Source organism: Anopheles gambiae, chromosome 3 (genome assembly GCF_943734735.2).
Source record: "Anopheles gambiae chromosome 3, idAnoGambNW_F1_1, whole genome shotgun sequence".
In the NCBI taxonomy this organism is placed as follows: domain Eukaryota; kingdom Metazoa; phylum Arthropoda; class Insecta; order Diptera; family Culicidae; genus Anopheles; species Anopheles gambiae.
Genome location: NC_064602.1, coordinates 44,189,792 through 44,212,580, shown reverse-complemented (window position 1 = coordinate 44,212,580; position 22,789 = coordinate 44,189,792). Strand labels below are relative to the sequence as shown.

The 22,789-nt window shown below is 43.5% G+C and overlaps 3 protein-coding genes across 3 annotated transcripts; 1 reads left to right on the top strand and 2 right to left on the bottom strand.

The window, feature by feature from the left end:
- Positions 1-3,334: 3,334 nt before the first annotated feature.
- LOC4578106 (pupal cuticle protein 36a) lies at positions 3,335-4,971 on the bottom strand. The gene is made up of 3 exons (XM_001238069.4): positions 4,837-4,971; positions 4,426-4,714; positions 3,335-4,263 (listed from the first exon to the last, which is right to left on the bottom strand). Exons 1-3 carry the CDS (start codon positions 4,852-4,854, stop codon positions 3,566-3,568), a joined length of 1,005 nt encoding a protein of 334 aa, XP_001238070.3. The 5' UTR covers positions 4,855-4,971; the 3' UTR covers positions 3,335-3,565.
- An 8,537-nt stretch (positions 4,972-13,508) lies between these two features.
- LOC1279290 (endocuticle structural glycoprotein ABD-4) lies at positions 13,509-15,703 on the top strand. The gene is made up of 3 exons (XM_318989.5): positions 13,509-13,680; positions 14,355-14,476; positions 15,219-15,703. The coding sequence occupies exons 1-3, from the start codon at positions 13,672-13,674 to the stop codon at positions 15,490-15,492; spliced, it is 405 nt and encodes a 134-aa protein (XP_318989.4). The 5' UTR covers positions 13,509-13,671; the 3' UTR covers positions 15,493-15,703.
- Positions 15,704-18,785: 3,082 nt separating this feature from the next.
- LOC4578144 (endocuticle structural glycoprotein SgAbd-3) lies at positions 18,786-19,589 on the bottom strand. Its single transcript, XM_001238068.4, has 2 exons — positions 19,162-19,589; positions 18,786-19,087 (listed from the first exon to the last, which is right to left on the bottom strand). The coding sequence occupies exons 1-2, from the start codon at positions 19,444-19,446 to the stop codon at positions 18,917-18,919; spliced, it is 456 nt and encodes a 151-aa protein (XP_001238069.4). The 5' UTR covers positions 19,447-19,589; the 3' UTR covers positions 18,786-18,916.
- Between the last annotated feature and the right edge of the window lie 3,200 nt (positions 19,590-22,789).

Below are 22,789 nucleotides of genomic sequence, written 5' to 3'. Positions count from 1 at the left end.
CTATCGATTTTGTTCGTAATTTTGTAAGACATGCGAAACATGCCTAGCATCACATATGTTGTGAAATAGAATAATAAATTTGATGATGGTATAATATTTAAAGCCATAGAATCATTTCTGGAAAGATGGACATATATGAGGAGGATCAGGAAAATGACTGGATGAAATACGCTTCTGATGATGGTGATGCAGGAACCAAATTATATTCACTTTTGAGTTTGAATGCTGTATGGGACAAATTTTCTTTATGTAAAATGCAATATAAGTTTATCTTGTTTTATTCTAAAAATTGTGAACGTACCACAATAATGTTAAAAAGAAATATTTACAAAAAATCTGATTTTGTTTCACGAAATATGCTTTAGAGGGGGTGAGGTTATTTTGTAATTTTTGAGGTGGGTTTCTAACAGCATTGCAGTTTGTTATACTAGGTTACAATTCGCGACTGTTGCATTACATAATTGATAAATGACGCCTATGATAAAAAGAATATTCATTAATGGCGAACTCTCCATTAATTTTCCCTGAGATTACAATAACACGACATTAAACTCTTCAATGAATAAGCGCTAGCCTAAATTATACCAATTATGTGAGCGCTGGTCGAACACAGTTTGAGAACCACTGATCTTGAGGTTAGCGATACAATCAAGGTTTGCTCTATATCAAGCTGCAGCTATAACACTATAAAAAAACACTTATGAGTTTTTTTTTAAATTTCCTTTACTACTTCATTTATTAGTTGTCATGTTTATAACCTCTAGGGACTAATGTGTTAAAGCACAAACCACATTTTCAATGGTGAAATGACGATATAGCTATTATAAATATTTTAATTTTGTATGAAATTTATTTATGTTGTAGCACTCTTTTTCAAATAATTTTTCAAAGACACTATTGTGCATAGACTTCCGAAATTACTTTTACTTGCGATACAAACAGATTTAAACTATTTACGAAATGTGTGTTTTCTTCTGTGGGAAATTTCCACCCAAAATTATAAATAAAACGTATGATCCTGGCTTCTCAATCCAATCGCATGTTATTATAATAAATAACTCCCCATTCATATCTCAAACGATTACAAATGATGAAAAATAATCTGCTATTTAAAGATCACACCCTGTTTAATAAAATAACTCTAAAATTCCTACGGCTCACTCTAATCCTATTTCCGTGCTGTCAATGCAATCTATTAATCTAGTGAACCCAGACCCAATCTATATATCTGCATCGGATGATGTATGAGTATCTAGCCTAATTTGCTTCTCTCCCTTCACCCCAAAACTACTCCGCAAAAGGGACAATCATTGCGGCACCATACTGCTTTCTTGTCTTTTTTCTTGTTTGGCGTTCCGGAACTTCACCAAAACCGACCGCCAGAGGTTGGTGAAAGATTCGGCGGGGAGGTGGAAAAACTGGACGCCATAAATAAAATCCCTCTTAAAGCGATGCGCCTACCATTGGCATAAGCCATGTCGACTGGGGTTGGCCACACCATAAATAAAAGCTCAATGTCAACGTGCCAGCAGTTCAGCTGGGGGGATGATCGCGATCGCGGCCTCGCCCGTTGGACGCGATCTCAAACAAAAAAGCTAATGCATGCACAAACACCTATCAGACAACGGGTACAGCTTACATGCCTCCGCGCTCACATAGGCCAGCGGCTACTACTTGCTGACAGGCAAGTGGTTGCAAACTGGATCAACACACTGAATTCCACCCGACCTACCGAAACCATCTGGCTGCAAGCCCTTTGTAGCCCTTTCACAGGGGAAAAATCCAAAACAAAACCACCCCAAGACAAAATGGTTCCATAAAATACGATGTCACATTATCATATCGTCACGACCCGGGGCCGGCTTACCGGTTTGCCTGGCACACGGGAGGGTTTCATTTTTGGACTCGTAAATTATAGCCCTACCGATCTCGCGACAGCGGTTCAGAAATTCGATCACCGATTCGATGCTTCGATCCTAATGATCGTAGGCCGGCTCCATTAAATTAGCTGCCGGAATTCGCCACACCGTACATTCCGCACTAGCGGTTGGATTTTAATAATTTCCTCATTTTGAAAAATGGAAATGCCAGCGGGCCGCGATCGTTCCTGCCTCATTATACTAGTTCTAGTCGATCGCGACGGGGGACATCTTCGGGGGAGTGACAAAATTGCCATCTTCAGAAGGGAGCGGCGCCGACCTTGAACAGAACGGGTTCAAATTAAGATTTCGTCCCAGGCACGATATTTTTGGCCACTCGCTAACCAACCGGGCGGCGTGGTTTATCACTTATCGGAAACCTTCCAAAGCGACCTTTACTGCACGTGGAAAAAAGGGTTCAAAAGAAAATCTCTGTCTGCATCCAATCGTGTGACCCTTTCGCTTTCGACGCATGGCAAAGGGCTCGATTGCTACGGTCTGCTTAATCGCATCGCCTCGAAAACTAGGGCCAACGTTACAGTTAACAAATCCAATCCATAAACTTGATGGGTGTATGCAAACACACCTGCTAATTATGATATCGTTCGCTATACTGCAGAGGCCTGTCGGTCCAGCGCAGGCAAAAGAAAGACGGCCGTCCAGCACCAAATCTTCCAAGGTCGTCCAGTCCGAGCAGAAGAAGCCAAAACAAAGTCCCGCATAAATTGATTACCATTTCGTTGGCGATGGCTTCACGCCGGCCCGATCACCGTGGAACGTGTCACATGTTTCTTCTTTTTACTGTTTGGATTATCTGCCATGATCCTTTCCTCGCTGGTTGAGTGCTTTTAAATCGATCTCATCCTACAGCAACAACAAAAAACACAGAAACAGATAAGACTGACGCTCGCGATGCTCGGTCGGAAATATATTGACGTGGTTAATCTCCGCCACAAATCGTTCCGTGGGTTTCGCGAACCGTGCCACGGACCAATGCGGAAAACATCATGAGATCGATAAATGCAAATTTGTATGCTTTTCTTTTTTGCAGTGGATGTCATTGGTGGAGTGTCTTTTTTTTGTTTTTCTTTTTCGTTTCTTTCCATCACACACGCTTTGGTGGATTAGAATGTTTGTTATAATAAATGTCGGCTGGTTAGGGACCCATTTTTGTTAACGATTGTCGTTTAATATATTCACTTCTAGTGCATATACCAATTTGTTGCGCTTCCCGATCGAGTTTGTTCGACAAACGGATGATTTTGGATTAAAACATGGCACATTTGCGAGGTAAATGATCACAAACTGGAGCGCCATGTTATGCAATAAACCATTCGCCAACTGGCGCTTCGTGAGAACATTCTAGACGATTGAAAGTGAATCTCGTTCGGAAATTGAGTTAAAAATAAGCAGAATTTTAAAATTTCACTTAACGCTCGTTTATTCGATGTCGAAAACTAATAATTTACAATAGAACACAGTTCATTTGTGGCGGGATCGAGCGAATCGATCGTTGGAAAAGTTGTTGCACCCATCGCGTGACAAGCCACGGTGGCGACAATGTCCCCATGACTGACTGACACTGCTGACTGATTTCTGACGAAGCTGACTGCCTCGCTTACCCGAGGCTCTCAGACAGAATGGTTTTACTTTCGCTGCTGGCTCGCAATGTACTCCAGGGCACGGGCGATCGGCTCGGGCGTCGGCGGCGGCGTCGGCAGATGGTCGCCGAGCGGCTGGAAACCGTTCTCGTCGGCAACGTAGTCCACGCGGTACTTCTGGCCATCATCGCCGATGTACTCGTAGTATCCCTTGGCACGGAGCGTCTCGTTCTCGGTGTTGCGGTCGTCAATCTTGCCCGACTCGGCAGCCTCAATGTTGTTCTCGTTGGCGTATTTGTAGTAGTATCCGTCGTCGTTGAACTGCTTCACCTGCTCCTTGATCTTCTCGTATCCGGCATCACCGCCGTTGTTTCCGCTGCCGCTTCCGAAGCGCGAGGCAGTGCCCGCACCCGAGCCTGAGCCCGAACCCGATCCGAAGCGCGATCCCGATCCAGCACCACCAGCGCCTCCGGCACCACCGGCACCTCCAGCTCCGAAGCGCGATCCTCCAGCACCACCGGCACCGGCGCCAGCACCGAATCCAGCGGCCGCACCACCGAAACCAGCCGAAGCACCACCGAATCCAGATCCAGCACCAGCCGCGGCACCAGCAGCACCGCCATCGTTGAACGCACCAGCCGAGAACGAGCTGCCGCTATCGCTAGCGAAGCCCGAGGCACCGAATCCACCAGCACCAGCGTTGCCGCTGCCCGATCCGCTTCCGAAACGGCTACCGCCGGCACCTGTAACGAAAAATAGGGTTAGAATGCCATTGTCCGGGTATAGAAAGAATAAAGCTCAAAGTTCCTAACAAGCCATAGACAGCTAAGCCCCTTTTCAGGCTCAAACAAGCCATGACTATCGAGCTACGTTTGATGCACATCCCAGCTGAAAGTGAAACTTACCGCTAGCTCCAGCACCGCCGAATCCACCAGCACCACCAGCACCGCCGAATCCGCCAGCACCGCCAGCACCGCCGCCGAATCCTCCTGCACCACCAGCACCTCCGAAGCCACCCGAGCCGCCTACCTTGCCCGGCGCTCCCGGACGGTACTTGCCATCGTCGTAACGGCCACGACCGTCAGGACGCCAGCGGCCATCATCCCACTTCGTCTCGTAGTACTCGGGATAGTAGCGACCATCGTTCGGTACGGGGGCCTGAGCCAGAGCACAGCCAAACATGGCCAGCGCCAACTGCAGAGAAGCACATCAAACATTCACAGCGGATGAAAATTAGAACAGAACGCTTCCAGGTTTGTACAGGGCGCCGCAGCCAACACTTTCGAAACAGCACCAACAGCACACTCCACACTTACCAATGCAACACACTTCATGGTGGAAATCGTTTCAACGGTTTGCTGGGGCAAAATTGATATTTGCACTTTCACTGCTGCTCCTCCTTTAGGCTTATACTGTGCCGAAAGCAGAAGAACTAATGTTGTAGCATCTTCGCGCTCGCGTAGCTTTTATAGTACGATTTAGCCGAAATGTGCTCCGAAAAGTTTGAACGAAGATTCTGCCCCGTCCGGCACAAACACACACATATACACACACACACACTTACCATCGCACGCATGCCAAACCAGATAAAATGACCAAAGCCGAGCTAAGCAGATGGACCACATACAACAACAACAACAGAAGCAGCATCAGCAGCAACAAAAAACATACACATATCTACACTTTTTGGATCGTTTAGCAGCCAAATCCATATGGGATGACGGTTTCGAACTTAGCCCCACTATCGCGTTTGCCGATATCTAAGCCAAATGGTACATCGCACGCTCGCTCCCACTCTAACTGTCACACACACGCACATCTCTCTCCGTGGTCGCCGTCTTCTTCTGGTGCCGTTTGGCTGGCTAGCTCGCTGGCTGGCTGGCGTGCGATCGTTCGCGCACGTCTCCGCACCAGCAACAGGATCGCACGCGAAGAAGCCACCTGATCTACATATAATATCAATTATAATATATTATAACTCCCCAGTCCAACCGTGGTGCGAGCTCGCCGCATTCCGGAACGAAAGCGAGAGTGGGATGGAGCTCGCGCCAAGATCCCTAAAGAACAAGAAGCTTGCAGCACACAGCAACAAAACAAAAAAAAACCTAAATAAATCCAACTTCACGGTTTCTCTCGCCCATACTGCACGGTGATTGAGGGTGTCGCTTTGAAACCCCGCACGGCCACTGCTCCGGAATGTTTTCGGTGGCTGGTTTTGGCAAAAAGGATGCGACTCCGGAGCACAGCTTCCACGGTCAAGTCCTTGAACTAGGGTCGTTCGGCGTGTGGCTAAGCGCAAGAGCTGAGAGATTTGATCATCTTCTTCTTCTTCGTCGGTGTAGCGCTACGCATCAGGATAAACTAGAGCGTGCGCACACACGGATTTTAAGTGGGTGTTTGGCTTCATTGAACTTTACGGTACAGGGGTTTTGCATTTTAGCATGCGTTTATCATCCACGCCATTCATTCGGAGCTGTTTGTGGTCCAAACCGCTGCTAGTTCACACATACCGTATGATGTAATGTGAGCGATGTTGGGCAAGTGGCTGAAGTTTTCTGAACGGTTTCTACGGCGACTAAACCTATGTGTTAATGAAGGTTGGTTAAATTATTGCTAGTATGAATTGATAAAATATCTTAAAAGCTCTGTTAAATTTATGTTTCACTAAAGTCAGTTTAAACTTTGTTTAATAAACTTTAATATAGCGTAAAGGATTTTCAAATTCTCAAAATCCTTTCCAAAGTATCATTTCTTTCGGGATTATGTCAATCAGAAAAGTTATATCTTTCTAACTGCAACTGTCTGTAAGATATGGTAAGCAAAACGTGCACAAACATTAATTTCATGCGGTAGATTAGAAGAAATTAAGATATTCATCCTAAATGAAATGTTCTCTAGCATAGTTTAAAACATAAGTGGTATCATCTCATTGCTTCGTAAAAGTAAAATTCAAGTTTTGTATGATAAATATGATTCCAGATATCAGATATACAGACATAAGAATATTACTATTTCAGAAAAAAAGCTTTACATCAGTACCAAACTACGAAATGAATATTTTTCAAAACAAAAATGGATGTTCTTTAATTTCTTACGCTAATTGATACAAAAGTAAGTTTTTGCAATATGTTGAAATAAGCAAACGCTTTTCTTTGCACCAAAGTCTATCTATTTAACAAAAAATAAAATCAGTGTTTAAAAACAGGCAACACCATGAGTATTAATCCTATTAGATTCATTTAGAAATCAGAACGATAGCAAATACTTCGTCTTATTTTGTAAATTAAAAGAATGATGTATCATGTATGCATTTCAATATCCCTACATTCAACAAATAACTGCATTCACAAACTTCTCTGGAATCAAAACAACATCTGAAAAAATGCCAGACTTTATGCACAGTGCCGGCGCCAATTTGGTTCCCGCACAAAAAGCTTCTCTGCTGTCTACCTATTATAAGAATTTGCATTCAACAAGGGACACCTTCAGGCCTTGATTCACAGATTCTTAAGATCAGTAACCGGCACGGGGTATATTTGTTAATTTTCCAGCAACACCGTTACTGGTTTGCAAATATTCGCAGCTGTGTGAAGAAATTTATCGAAGCGTCACCTCCGCAACCGCGAAACAACAGTTCCGGATGCCCGACCCGAAGCGTAGGAACGTGGTGACATTGAGCCGTTGGCAGCGTGGAACAGAGCTCCCATGACCCCTGACAATTGGCCTGGAAAAAGGTGTGCAGCTCTCGTTATCTAGCACGCTAGTAGTCCTGGTCGTCCAAACACGCCCCATTTATTGTAGGCTACATTAGTTCCAGTCCTACGCACGAAATTGGCCGCCATAAATGGTTAAATTCGTATGATAAGATGCTCTCCGAATATCACACACGATGAAGATGACGACAACAACAGGCAGATAAGATAGGCATGGAATACATTTGTAGAAAGCGTAGAAACATTATTGAACTGATTCGTCAATTTACATTTATTGAATTTGTTTGATCAGTGCTGCTCGACCGATCGACCAGGTAAAGGTGAGCTATTAATTCGGAAATGTTTTACAAGAAACAGATTAAACTGGTACTGATGCAATCTTCTTGACTATCTGTATCTTTATGTTTAATTTTTTGATAAAATATATAAAAGAAGATCTGCAATATTTAACCAATTCAAGTATAAAATCGATCAAATGACTTGCGCACCTAGATGACTCACATTCCTATATAACTCAGACCTTGCAGCCCCTGATGGGGGACAACGTGATGTCACCAGATAAAAGCATTTCAGTGTATTTTAAATGTAATTAATAATATATTAAACTCTCATTCGTTTAATTAAGCTTATGCTTAATATAGCAAAACCTAGCATCATCGCACATTCGGTTGCATTAATTTATTCAAACCACCGTACCAGCCGCAAAACTCCCGTCTGTCAAAACAATATAAATTACCGTGCGTCCATTCGCGGTCTATTGGTAGCCTTCTGCAAAAATTTAATCAGTAAGTTACAATTAATTTCCCACATCCTGCCCCGAGGACCCCCCGCCAGGTGACGAAATGTTGCGTGCTGAATTCGAAAACGTATAAAACCGGCACCGTCTGCTGCTGCTGCTGCTGCTGCTGCCAATCAACCCGTCGAGTCACATCGGGTTGGAAAAGGTGGAAAAAGTTTGCCAATAACAGACACAAACAAGCACACACTTATGACATATCAAGCGCTAGAACCCGTCATCAATCTGTTAATTACGCACACTTCTCAGCGCCAAGCGACGGCGTCCCAAGCGAATCATCTTCGGATCATGAAAAGTCGATCGTCCCCAGAGCATCCGAAGGTTGGCGAGAGGAACGCGCTCAAACAACAAAACAACAACGCCCCGAATGAGGGAAACGAGGGAGAGACAAAAAAAAGGAGAACAAATTCATCCAGCCACACTCCACCGACGCGGAGACGAAACTGGAAAAACTGGACAAATTTAAAGCGGCTCCAGCAGCATCCGAGCGAACCGATCAAAATAAAATCGTCTCACAAACACACAACAACGCGGAGAAAAGAGGAGAGGAATGATGAAAGTCTTCACCAAACCGGGGTGGGTGAGGTGGTAAGATAGAATCGATCCAAGGTGAAACGGCGACGGCGTCGGCGGAGGTCGCCGAACGTCGCGAATTTGTGCAGTTCCGTATGCAAATTGAGGGTCGCGAGGATGGGTCGCATCATTCCCAATAAGCGAAATCCGTTCTAGCAGACATGGGCACAAAGGCACGGTGGTAACATTATCTTCACTTTCAACATTCGCTGGCTGGTAGGGTGGGGTGGGTGGATGCTTCGGAGCAGCTGTAGGAATGCCACTGAAGGCAAATATGCAAATATTTTGCCGCTCCCTCTCCCTCGGTGCCATAAACGGGCGATATGCTCTGAACTCGTTTCTGCCCGTAACATGATGGTGATGCTTTGTTTTAGATGGCATTTTTTTTAAGTTTTGCCGCACACCCCCATCCTCCCAATCCGCCAATCGTGGGCGAGGATGGCAGAGTAGGACCAAGAAGCCCGAAATGGCACTGCGACCGATCGGATGGCGCAACCAGTGCCTTTGAACCAATTCTTGCCACCTGAACCTGAACCTGGCGAGCTGACGGACAAATATCAAGCGCCTCCGGCAGAGCCAGTTCGTACCGAGCCGCCCGGATGACCTACACCGGATCGGTATTCAAATCGAAATAGCGATAAAATTCAAAGTATCAGGCGACTCCTCACCGCTGATAGTGAGGAACAGGCCAGTCGGCGATCCGCTCCAGCCAGCCCACGGTTGACGATCATGACGCCAGCGAAGACGGCTCACCCGTCTTCAATTTCAGCTAAAAGAACAGCCGCAATCCCCTCGAGAACGAAGGGATGGGTCCGGTTCGATCGCTGTAAGATGATCGCTTCCGGAACCAGTTTTAGTCTGAAGAAGGAGAGCTGGGAGATTCTACCGGTTCTGCTGAAAATAGATCAGAAACACCACCTAAACAGAACGTTCTGTTCCAGCTCTAACAGGATGCGAGCGTTCAGAGACAGCCAGCAAGTTGCACTGTTCTAAGGTCACCATTTCCAGGGCTTTCGATTTCAACGTTCACAACATTTGATGATGCTTTGGTTTGGGCGGTTGAAAGCGAAATGAGCATCATGGAATTAAAAAAAACTGGAAAGGAAAAAAAGGACGAACATGTGCAACCACCTTATCTGTCTTTATGACTACCACACCGTTCGAAATGAATGGAATTTTATGGGGTTGGCCTAAAAGGCGAAACCGTTCGTCACACGGCATGCATTCCACTTATCAGGGTGCAGATCCCCATGAGTAACATTTTTACAGCGCGCTGTTGCAGCAAAAATGTCATTCCATCCTGGCCAGGATGAGGTAATGCACCGTGTGTGTGTGTGTTTGGAGCAGTCGGCAAAACTGGTAGAATCCGAATGATAGTATCCGAAAGAAAGGAAATGAAAAAATGTCGTGCGATGTTTCCTTGGCGTGAAGCTAAATTAGCATACACGGGCTATGTTGGGAAGGTGATCGAAAGTATCTTTGCCAGACACGTTAGAGCGACACGAGCATTAGAGAAACACCTACCGGCAGAAGAATGAGAAAACATTCATACTTCTTTCCAACGCTCAACACAATGTTTTTAGTATGACAGCTCTACATTTAAGTCTTGTGCTGAGGTGTGTTCTTCCCCAGCCAATCTGCCCGAACGCCGTGGCTAATGGAAATGTTCCTTAGTGACGTACCATTTAAGCGCGCAGTAATAGGCACTTTGAAATGATTTGCGATTATGAAGCATATAATGCGGAGCTATATTTTACAGCTAGGCTGTACTGCTACAGCTTAGGCCGATCGTACCCTTCGTTGATGATGTGTAATCTCCTGTAGGGTTGCCATGTTGCGGCTTCTAGTCACACGAGAGATGCTAATTCGATTATATACGATCCTACGCCATTAGCATAAGTGATCGCGAAGAATCGACCAAAAACATCGTCTGTGGATGTGACGGTGGAGCTTTTTGAGCTTGAGAAGCTTTCAAATTGTATTCAAATGAAGGTAAAAGCTTGGGGATTGCATGCTAGTTTTGGAGTGGCTTTTTTCAGATGTTCTCTTTCTAACATACCATTGTGTAAAAAATACGCTCTTAGACATATTGCTATCTAGCAAATAATAATAATAATAATTCTAATAATACAAAAGAGTATTGCTGGTATAAGGCAAAACAACAAGGGGGAAATACCTTGGGAAGGATATAAATCGTCAGCACAAGAAGTGTTTACAAAAAGGCCGGTAAAAAGCTGCCATACTTAAATTTTAATAAACAAATAAAATAACCAAATAAAATTAATAAATAAACATATTGCTTGTAGTCTGTACTATCGATTTAGACATTTTTTTGGGTAGCAAACAAGTTTTTATCTATTAGGGTTAGAGGTTTCTTTAAGCTCATTATAACACTGAAATGTTATCCGCAATGTCTAGGTCGTCATTCAAAGGAGTCCATAAATGACAAAACTAACTCAATTTTAAATCTGCCCTTTGAGATCCGTCCCAAATTGTTGGCTTTTTATGGTGTCCTGGGTAATAAACATCGATAAATATTAGCCAAACACATTACATTTTCGAAGGATATATTACGGTTTGCATTAATATTAATCACTTAAAAGATCAGTGTTTTATTTTAGTTTTTTAATAAAAGACAAACAATCTGATAAATTTAGAACCAAATAATTAATGTAAAGATTTTGTGTTTTCCTTTTCTTGTTTTCTATTTTATGTTTCTCTGCAATCCCTAAAATAGTAATCGAATTGAAAAATGCTCCTTATATATCATGTTCTATGACTATGACTGAGCGCAACTCTGATCGCAGAAACTCTGACTATACAAAAATGACCCTAATCATGAAATTACTAGGACTGCCTTTGAAAGCTTGTATCGCATATCAAGCCTGACATTTAAAGACATATTAATCAGCTTTAACTGATCAAAACTGTGCTAAAAAACAAACAAAAGGCTTATGATAGAGGCGCGTGATTTAGATTATACCTTGACCCTCCTTTTTTACATTGATTCTGTAACTAATAAACGTAGTACAATTTACGATATTCGAAATAAAATAGAAAAAATAATAATAATAAAATTGTATCAATTTAAATGACAAAAATATGTTAATGCACGGTAAAAATTATGTTATCGTAACGTCCTACGCCGACAAGCCGGCCTATACCGAGATAATCAGTCCATTCCAGGCTTGAACCCACGACGGGCATATTATTGAGTCGTTGGAGCTGATAACTGTACGTTCAAGCTGAAAGGGGAAAACAACCTAACGTCATTAATGTACACCTGATAAACACCAACAGAACTCTCAGATTCTAAGAGTAGTATCGCCTTTAAGCGTAAGTATTGACGATTCCTGCATTTAACATAATTCCCTGCAACATATTCTTCATAAGTATTCTTCATTTTAATTAACATCTTAGGTTCCCTAGATAGACAGGAACTTCTGAAGAAAATAAAATATAGTATAAATACAAATATACAACCTGCTATTTTGTATCGTATGTTGCATGTGTCTGATGGGTCAGAATAACCCGCATGTAACAGCGATTCCAATTTCCAATGCCCTAAGCCTTGTGTTCTCGATTGTTGGTTATGTCTAGTACTGAATGTAAAACTTCAACAACAGCAAAAATTATATTAACGTTTTTCTGTTTTACATACAAGCAAATTCTGATGAAATTATCTCACTTTCCAGATCCACTTCACGGCCATACTTTGCCGATCCCTGTTTTAAGCGAATGTCTTAAACATCACATCCAACAATCATCTTCAAGACTAATCTATCATTACACTTCAATAATCTTTTGCTCGAACTATTGACATTACGCTGCCGGTGTATTGCAACGCTCCTTCCTTTCCAGCGAGGTGCGAACCAACCAATGCCTGATGGCACCAGTTCGCCAACGGTTCGCACTATTCGATATTTAAATGTCAGGCTGCGCCCGAACAAATTGTCACCACGTTGCGTCAGTTGCAGAATTAATCATGCATTTCCTTCGATGCATAGCTGATGTAGGGGAAGGTATGCGCCCACCCAATCGCATACCGGCAGCCACTGATCCGCAAGCGTCTAAGCTGTCAGCCGCTTTGCCTTTCGGCTCTGTGGCATACAGTGTCACGTGATCAATGGGCAAAGCAGGATGATACTTTCAGTGACGATGATGATGATGATGATGATGATGATGCGTATTCTTCTGCTCCGTTTAGTGGAGTGAATGGAAATGGCAAATTTATTGCCAACAGTCGTACGACCACCGGTTTGGAAGATTCCATAGCCGTTAGGTGTCGCTCCGACGGAGTACACGAGCAAAGTTCTACATTTTTTGCATATTATTAAATCTGAGGTGGTGAATGATGGCAGATACTAATATTGGTTGGATCGCGATCGATGCAGGAAGTGGTAAAGCTCATGTAAATTAAATCATTTATTTGTCTTTATATTGATTGTAATGCCTAATATATGCAGACAGTATTAATTAGTCCAGATAATATGGACAATTATAACACCAGAAAATGGAAATGAATTGCCGTAATGGTACAACCACACATGTTCAACCCACTATCACTATGCTTACAATGTACTTGAACGATCAGCATGCACTTTCGTTTCTCAACGCTACAAACACCAGCCCAGATGCGAGTTCCCCGACAAGGTGTTAAATCATCCCTCTAATCTCACCGTTTTCACTACAAAACAATCATTTCCCCTTCTCATCAACTTAACGCTGCGTACCGTCGATTGCATTTGTTTATTATATTGCTTGATGTATCTGACGTACGTGTCCCATACCCGCACTCCCATAGACGTGTTAAAGGCGAGGGTGGTACGAATGGAACCAACCACGCCAAGAATGCAAAAGGGTGACCGGCACAAAGCGCATCTATAAATACGATGCCCGGTGGTTCTATTCTTTCATTAGGCATCCACTATCAGCTACCGTTTGGCCACACCAGCCACTAGCAACTGAGTAGTTAGTTCCCCGGCAGCATCCGTCCGTGTCGGTTCTTTGCGAACGTCTGGCAGAGAGAGAGAGAGAGAGAGAAAAAGCAAACAAACGCTCTTCTCACAATGAAGTGTGTAAGTATGAAGTGTGACGGATCAAATCGCACAGACCGTTTGCAACGGGCAAACGAAAGTGAAAATACGCGAAGCGGAAAAGTAATATCTGTATGGTGACTCCGTGCGGGTACCTTTGGCAGTGCAATTATCGCCCCAAATTGCACCTTTAACGCTGAATCTTTTGCTTTCTTAAGTGCGAGTGCGTACGTTTGTGCGGGTGTTTGTATGTTTGTGTGTATGGCCGCGATTACATCAAAAGCTTTTCGGTTCGTTTCTTCGAAAAACAAATCTTCAGCTACACTTACGAAACCAACCGGAAGGAAGGCGGTAGTGTAAGATACAAATTGCCAAAAAGGCAAAAATTTGCATCACTTCTCGGGTGGGTGAACAAATTTCGCCCCAACCGAGACGAAGCAAGTGTGAACATTTGTTTGTGTTAGGTTTTTACAGCGGATGAATTGAACGGCCGCAAACACAGCGAAAAAAAGGGAAAGGAAAAATAAATCGCAGTTGAATGAATGCATTATCTTTATTACTTTTAATGAATTATTTAGAGGCAAGGCGCCACGCTTTTCTTATCTTTGATCGTTAATGTTAGTTGAGAGCATAATGACTCGCGAACATGCTGTTGGATGTAGATGTGCTTCACATAATTTATTCACAAGTTTTTTTATTCCCTCTTTCTTGTCCAGGAAATAGTCCTTCTGCTTGCTTGCGCTACGCTTGCCCTGTCCGCACCGCAAAGATCAGACGCAGAGGCAGAAATCCTGCAGCAAGATAACAACATCGAACCGGACGGCCAATACCAGTACAGGTAAGGCACTTGTCGTGTTTTCTCTCTCTCCCTCTCTTATGTTCCTAGTAACATCCACTCCACTACACACGCCATTGAACAAATCGCCGAATTTGCATATCAAACACGTAAAGGCAAAACGTGTGAAAATGGCACTCGTTTCAATTACATCGTCCATGATAGGCAGCAGACACAGCAGACAAAAAAAGGCTTCAGCCGCAACTTACGATCGAGCGGCGTAATTGGCCACGTCTTGCTTTCCTCCACACCGACACCGGGGCTGTAGCAATTAGCTTGATAATGAAAGATTTGATTACGATAATTGGGAAGCGTCTCGCATGCCCCCCCCCCCCCCCTCGGGCCACCAGACGATCGTACGATAAGGGCTGTGTGAGTGTGCAGCCTCGCAAACTTCCGACACGTCACGCCCACTCCATTCTGGAAGGGAACGCATCTAATGATGGGAACTTTGTGCCACAGTCCAAATCCCCATCCGCGGGCGCTGCTATTTATCCCGCAAGAGATTAGCACGTTTCAATGGCGCGAAGTTGGTCCAGCGCAATGCAGCTTGCGCCTCTTCTTGAGCGTTTTTTTGTGATTGTTGTTTTGTTTTGCTGTTGTTCACCCACCACCATCATGCGTCACGATCACGTCCCCATGCAACATTGTTTGATCACTCTCGCTGTTTTTTGTCCATTTTGCTTCATCTTCTCCCTATCTTCCTCTCTGTTTGTCTCTTCCCTTCACACATACACACGCACAGTTACGAAACGGCCAACGGTATCCGAGGTCAGGAAACGGGAACGCTCAAGCGTGCCAACAGTCCCGACACGAGTGACGTAATTGTAGCGGCCGGTTCTATCACCTACACCGCACCGGACGGCCAAGTGGTCGAGCTGAGCTATACCGCCGATGATGAGAATGGATTCCAACCGGCCGGAGCGCACCTACCGACACCACCGCCGATTCCGCCCCAGATCCAGAAAGCGCTAGACTATCTGGCCAGCCTGCCACCGTCGGCGAACCGGCGGCGCTAAGCGTCAAACACACACACACGCACCGCCTGCATGAAACCGGCCAATACTCAGCGCATTCCAAAACCTTCGTCTGTAAACAACCGTACACTTACATCTCATCAAACACACATCTTTGACACGACACACCGATCTTTGGCTTAGGATCGCTCCTACGCTAAGGGCAATGAGCAGCAAACGCGTAATAAAGCACGCAACTTGAAAAACGAAAAAATCATTTTTAGCCTTTTAAATGATAAAGTTCTTTAAAGGCAGTACTTGAGGTAAAAACTTGAGGTAATTGAAAGAAATTATTGATTTAACAAATTTATCGTATAAAAATTGACGTATAGAACACGAGGATGATTTCAAAAGGTAAGTACCTAATTCGAAAAGGTCTATTATATTAGGCGAGGTTATGATCATCATGAACAATATGTTTTCTTCTTAATAATCTAAATGTATAATAGACTCAATGTGACTCATTTTGAATCAGAGATTAAATCTTATTGAATATCTTCTCATCGTCTCATCGACCGGTCTTGTAGAACTGTAGTCAAGTTGTACGAATCACAAATTACAATGTCTGTTTTGAGTTCTAATTCTTATAGATCAAGCTCATAGGACTATGCTAATCTGCGTTGAATAAAACAAAATCAAACCCACGGTAATTATGCCCATTGATGTATAAAACGTATAACTCGCAAGCTGAGTGCAGTTCTTTGATATGTCCATATGATGGCTCTTTTCCCTACAATAAATTTTGTATATAACCATTTTGCCCTATACATGCAAATATAACCTGTGTTTTTTTAAAGATTTTGGCTCTTTATGATCCAAAGAATGCCAATCACTTACCCAAATCCAGTTAAAGCAGCAAACTTGCATCGATAGCCGCAGTCCAGAAAAATGCCAGAGTTTTTGTGCTTAAATTATTACCTTGTAAAATTTTACAAAAAAAAATGATATTATTTGATACGATTTTTGATATTGATGTTCAAATTCCTATTATTTAATTTGTGTTATTTTATTTCCTATTATTTATTTCTATTAAAATTAATGGTAAAGATTCTTCAGCTAATGATCGATAACATGTGCAACAGTGCAATAAGTGTGATCAGTCATAACAATATTACTTACTTACTTACTTACTTATCCGGCGCTATAACCTCTTTACGGTCTTGGCCTGCCTCAGGAGTGTCGGAAAACGCTCACGGTCTCGCGCCTTCGTCTGCCAGTCCGTTATACCGGCCTTAATGACGGACGCCTCCACGCCATCTTGCCACCTCAATTTGGGCCTACCACGCCTCCTCTGTCCTTGTGGACAGCCTAAAAAGACTTTACGGGCTGGGTAGTCCGTTTCCATGCGTACAACATGGCCAGCTCACTGGAGCCTGGCGAGCTTGATCTCGTATAGCTCGTCATTATAGCGGCTCCTCCATTGTATTCCCACACATATGGGGCCAAGTATCCTTCTGAGCATCTTCCTCTCGAACGCGGCTAAGAGGGTTTCGTCAGATTTGGACAGTGTCCATGTCTCACAGGCGTATGTGAGTACTGGTACTATATAGGTACTATATAGTCCCAGCTTCGTCCGTCGCGACAGGTTCTTGGAGGTGAACTGATTTTTCAGGCTGTAGAATGACCGGTTGGCAGCCAGCATCCTTGCGCGCAACTCAGCTTCCATGCTGTTGTCGTTGCTGACCTTTGACCCAAGATAGGTGAATTGTGGGACGACTTCAAAAGTGCGTTCACCTATCTGCACGTCACGCCTTCGTAACAGGTTGGCTGATAAGTCCCCGGTCTGACACATAGATGGCGCCGCTAGTATTAAATGCATATTATTTTTATATAGTACCATCCTTCAAATGATTCGTGTCAAAATTTGACGTCTGTATGTCAATTAGTTTGTGAGACAGAGCGTCTTTTGTCAAGCAACTTTTGTTATTTTGTTGTTCCACCAAGACAACGCACCGTGCCACAAGTCATTGAGAACGATGGCTAAAATTCATGAATTGGGCTTCGAATTGCTTCCCCACCCACCGTATTCTCCAGATCTAGCACCAGCGACATTTTCTTGTTCTCAGACCTCAAAAGGATGCTCACAGGGAAAAAAATTGGCTGCAATGAAGAGTTGGTCTCCGAAACTGAGGCCTATTTTGAGGGAAAACCGAAGGAGTACTACCAAAATGGTATAAAAAAATTGGATGGTCGTTATAATCATTTTATCGCTCTTGAAGGGAACTATGTTGAATAATAAAAACGAATTTTGACAAAAAAATGTGTTTTTCTTTGTTAGACCGGGGACTTATCAGCCAACCTGTTAGATTCTGATTATTTATTGGTAGGCCCGCTGATGTTGCCACCATCAGTTTGGCCTTTGCCTCGTTTATCTGCAATCCGAGGTTCTCTGCCGCCTGCTCGATCCCTTGGTAGGCGTCTGCTACATAGGAGAGCCGCAGACCAATGATGTCTATATCATCAGCGTATGCCAGGATCTGGGTTGACTTATAGAAAATGGTCCCCGTAGTCTCCACCCTCGAGTCGCGGATGGCCCTCTCTAGCGCCAAGATAAATAGGAGACAGGCAAGCCCGTCCTCCTGGCGCAGACCCTTGGTGGTAGCAAAAGGTCCTGAGAGTTTTCCATCCACCCTCACCTAACAACATAGCAAGAGCAATAATGCTTCTTGATGAACCCCTCATCCTATGCCTCAAAAAATATGTTGGGCATTCTCTAAGGATGGGACAAAAGCCTTTACGGCTGAAAAGTTATCGACAAAACGAACCTTTAGTTATGCAAATGCTTTATGAGCAAATAATTCCGTGTCATACAAATTGATAACTTATTCCATATGAAAAACGTTGACATTCGCTGTGCTCATTTAAAGGAACGATCAGGGTTTTTTTTTTTTTAATTTTCGTTTAATCTTCGTTCATCTCATTGTCACGTAGAAACAATATCAGTGTTGCATACGATAAATTTAACCTCGAGTCCAACTATATTGGTTAGTCCGTCCATCCATATTACGATAATCAAATTCGGAAGAGCTCGACTGTATGAAATGTCTTAAGAAAAGAAGTTCAGTTATTTGTAGACGAATAGGTCCCATCCTATCTTTCAAATTCGGGCTAAACTTTTCGCGGACCGTACTTTGCGGACCAGTGCTTTAGAGGCAAAAGTAGGCCTGAACCACATATGGCTGTGAAATACAAGTGAGCGATCATTTCGGAAACTCTTGCAGCGCAGGGTACCTTCTGCTGCTAAACCCCTTGCGTACTCAACCCGATGTGTACACTAAAATAAGTAACCATCATGGTAGCTAAAACAAGCGAAGCAGTACTTTTATTACCCGCCAATTTATCGCACAACTGCACACACTGCTTTCACACTGGTCTTGTGCACCGCTTCCTTATGTTTGTAAATCTCTCTATCTCTCTCTTCCTTAACTTAAAACTTCCTGCCCGGGCCGTCCTTGCTCGGCGGCAACGTCGCCAAATGCGCAAGGGCACGTGCAATCGGCGCAGGCACTGGTGGCGGCGTTGGGAGATGATCACCGACCGGTCGATAGCCGTTCTCATCGGCGATGTACGAGATCGAGTACGTTTTTCCATCATCACCCTGAGAAAAGTAGTGTAAACACACGTCAGTGTGAGGAAGATTGCCGAAGCAGCATTGTCACTTTACGATCCTACCTGGTACGTGTACTGGCCCTGGGAAGCAGTCCCGACCTGATTGTTCACCACAATCTGTTGACCATCCTGAGCTGCGCGCGTTCCATCGCCACCTTCGTAGCTGTACCGAAACTTGCCATCAACCTCAAGCACATTCTCGAGATTTACGATCGGAATTTCCTTATAGCGCGGCAACGATTGTTGCTGATGATGTTGCTGCTGCTGATGCTGCTGCTGCTGCTGGTGCTGCTTTTGAGCTCCAACAATCACACTAAACACAGCTAATAACACTACTAACTTCATCATCTTAACAAACAACCTTTCGCCACAGACACACACTCGAAAAAGTACACCAACCAACTCCGAACGGGTACGGCCGACTGGCACAGCTGGTTTAATTTATGACGAACGATCAAAAGGACCACTGGGACTGCACCTAAGAACGGGCCGACCTGCCACTTTTATAGCCCCTCAGACAGGCGGGCGAAAGCGTGTGGCGTAATGCACTAGAATCCCAGCCGATCCGACCCACGATCTCCCGCCCCCCAGTCGACCGGGGGTGGAGGCGACCAAATTAGACGCAGACATTCAAGCGCCGGGTCGGGACGCCAGCACTCTAGGAACGCCCTTCCTTCGCGCACCGGGATGGGTGCTCACTGCAGGCTAAATGGCGTGTTCGTGTGCGCAATGGGCTAGTCTTCTTGTTCTCTTCTCGACCGGCTTGGGCTTGGGCGCCCGCTTCTCATAAGGTGGGCACCACCGCTTCTCTTCGCCCCAACATACTTCGTCATCCGTGGAAACTCAATCCGCGGCCAGTCGGCGTGATCCAACTTAAACCCAATTAATAGTCCCCTGCTTGCAAGTTCGCGTTCGCTCTGATGCCTTAGTTTGTTTGTCTACCATGGGAGGGGGCCAACAGACCCCGAAAACTGCTCGACTTTCCTACCGAAAACCGCAGACACGAGATGCCACCAGCATCACCGCAACCTCTCCCGTGGATGCGGGGTGTGCTGCACGGGCACACACTCGGCGACGGAGGCTGACGGGCTCAGTTATAGAGATTCTCTTCGCAGATCCACGCGAGCCCACTTGCACGAGTCGTTCGCCGTTCGTCGGCTTTTTGGGGCCAATCCCGGCTGGAGGCATACCGTTTGCTTGAGTGCGAGCTTTCGCAACCGCCGACCGAACGGCATCGGATCACAATGGGAATGCTAGCGTTTGGAGGTTTGGCTCTGGCCGTAAAGAATATGAGCCACTGACCCGAAGGGTAAAGTGCAGCGAACAAAAGGAGCGATGTTTCCATTTTGCTATGCTGTTGTTGGTGATGCAGATGGAGCGGTAATGTGGAAGAGTGTAAATTATGTGTTGCTACAATTTGTATTATCTTTCGGGGTAGTGTACGTTTAATTTTTTATATCAATTTTATTAAGAAACTTTTAATTTAAACAGTAGTAAATAGTCATCATCACGTAACATAACTTATTGCATAATCTACAGTAACCCGTCTTAGTAGACATTTTAATTGAACTTAAATAAACGTCAAATTTTGTGGTCTATTGTATAGACGCACTGTTGCTTAGAAGCCCAGCCGGGATTAATTCCCGTCCAGAACTACCATTAGTTGCATTCATGACTTGTTTGTTGCTTGATACAAACAAATAATAATTAAAAAAAACTGTCTAATGCCAGCATGTCGAGTATGTCCCTAAGAAGAAGAACAAAATGAAAAGGAATGAGGAAAAAAATAAAAAAAGACGAAGAAGAACAAGAAGATGATGATGATGATGATGAAAATAAGAAAAACTCCTCCAGCATCAGAACGATACATAAACCACGGGACCATTGAACCCTTCATTTCTAAGAGGAAGTTATAGATCTGGTGTTAATTGTTCTTACCATTCTCTCTCGGTTGATCGCTATTTTTTAGCATTTCGTGTAGCTTGGATCTTATCCAATTTTAAATTTCATAACTATAGTATTGGTTATTTATAATACAAAAGGTTCATGTATAACTAAGAAGATAAATATATTTTTAGTTAATAAAATCATCGAAAAAAAAACAGGACACGCTTCGAAAGATAGCTAATAAATTATTAGTAATAAAAATAGTTTATTTATGTTCCTAGTTTTTAAATCCCGGGCATTGTTTACGTAGTTTCAATGTTTAATGGCAGTGGAATTTAAAAGAGATCAAACTGAATGATTGGTTATCGAATAAACAAACTTACACTATTTGTATTTGTATTCCACTATCTACTAATTATCCTATCAAAGATTTCAATTCATGTTCATCTAATACCTGGAGTATCTGTTTGGTTAGTTATCTGTTAGTTATCTGTTTCTATTAGTTATACATAATTCACGAATAGACTCATAAGCTTCGAACGTTTTGTTCCATTGAAGAAGCTCCGATCTCAACATTTCATTGAATGCTTGAATCCTTATGTTTTGTATTGTAACTATTTCTGTAAAACTGTAAATAGTAAAAAGCCAGTATTTTGCAATTAGTTTGCACGTTTTAAATTTATGTTCATAAGTATCTATTTTTTCACAAAAAGTGCAGTTTTGATCAGTTATTGTTTTAAGAGGTTATAAGCAATCGAGAGTCCGCAAGCAATGGAGAGAGGAAAGGTCACTCAGATGTAAACCAAAGCGGGACACTGGTACAATCGGGTTGTGGGGAAATATTGTGATAAATTTATTAGAAAATGTTTCGATTATTTTTCCAATCGTTTGGATCAACTCTCTTATTATTACACTCTTACTCTTTAAAGTCTTCTTAGGGTCAATTCTCACACGAAATGTCCCCCCGTAGCAAGGTTTTCTTGTCTGTTACATGTAGCCTGAATAAGAATTATATATAACGTCTGGTTTATATTTATTTTCAACTCTTTTTTAAGCATACAAATAGCTTTAATTACTAAAAGAACGCTACAAATGACTTATCTCAGCATGCTAGCTATTATCTAACGTGTTTTCCATTCCCCTTCTCGATTGATTATCGTTAATTTACGAGCTTGGAGCATGCTTAAACTTGTGAAAAGCGAGAAGAATACAGCTTCCATTTTACTTTCGTTTGACTGCAATTTCGTATACCAAGGCATAAATAAAAATCAGTTGTCGTAACGTTTATTTGAAAAAAAAAACCCAAAATCACAAAATTTCCCCAAACTGCATATTGCCTTGAAATGAACAGCTTCAAAATGGGACTGCAAATTTCACGCATCCATACCACTCCACATTCAGCAGAAGGTCAACCATGCTGCTGAAGCGGGATGCTAAATGCAAAGCAAAGTGTCGTTCGTATGAAAAAGACAAAAATCGATTCCGTGATGCCCGTGTGGAATGTATGCTTCCTGCGTACCTAATCCTCACCCTGCCCTGCGGTGACGACTGGTTTAAGCTCCCCAGCCCGGTCATCGCGGTAAGGTGCACGAGCATCGAAGAGGTCGCAACGCAACGAAAAAAAGCGAAACGTTCAAGCAAACAAAACACACACACACTCTTGCCAAATATGTACTAAATGACGAAAATTAAACAAATCCTCCAGCTCGTCGTGGGGGCCAACCGCCGCGACACACCGGTGTGCAGGGAGATGGCCAGTGCAAACACAATCAGATGATCTAGTAGCTCGTATAAAAGCCTATCG

Bases quoted from the DNA above. Each gene is read 5' to 3' on its own strand.
- LOC1279290 (XM_318989.5), top strand. The intron at 14,477-15,218 runs GTAAGGCACTTG...ACACACGCACAG, and splicing joins GACGGCCAATACCAGTACAG to TTACGAAACGGCCAACGGTA.
- LOC4578106 (XM_001238069.4), bottom strand. The intron at 4,264-4,425 runs GTAAGTTTCACT...TTTTCGTTACAG, and splicing joins CGGCGGTGCTGGAGCTAGCG to GTGCCGGCGGTAGCCGTTTC.
- LOC4578144 (XM_001238068.4), bottom strand. From the start codon at position 19,446: ATGATGAAGTTAGTAGTGTTATTAGCTGTGTTTAGTGTGATTGTTGGA. The intron at 19,088-19,161 runs GTAGGATCGTAA...TACTTTTCTCAG, and splicing joins AGGGCCAGTACACGTACCAG to GGTGATGATGGAAAAACGTA.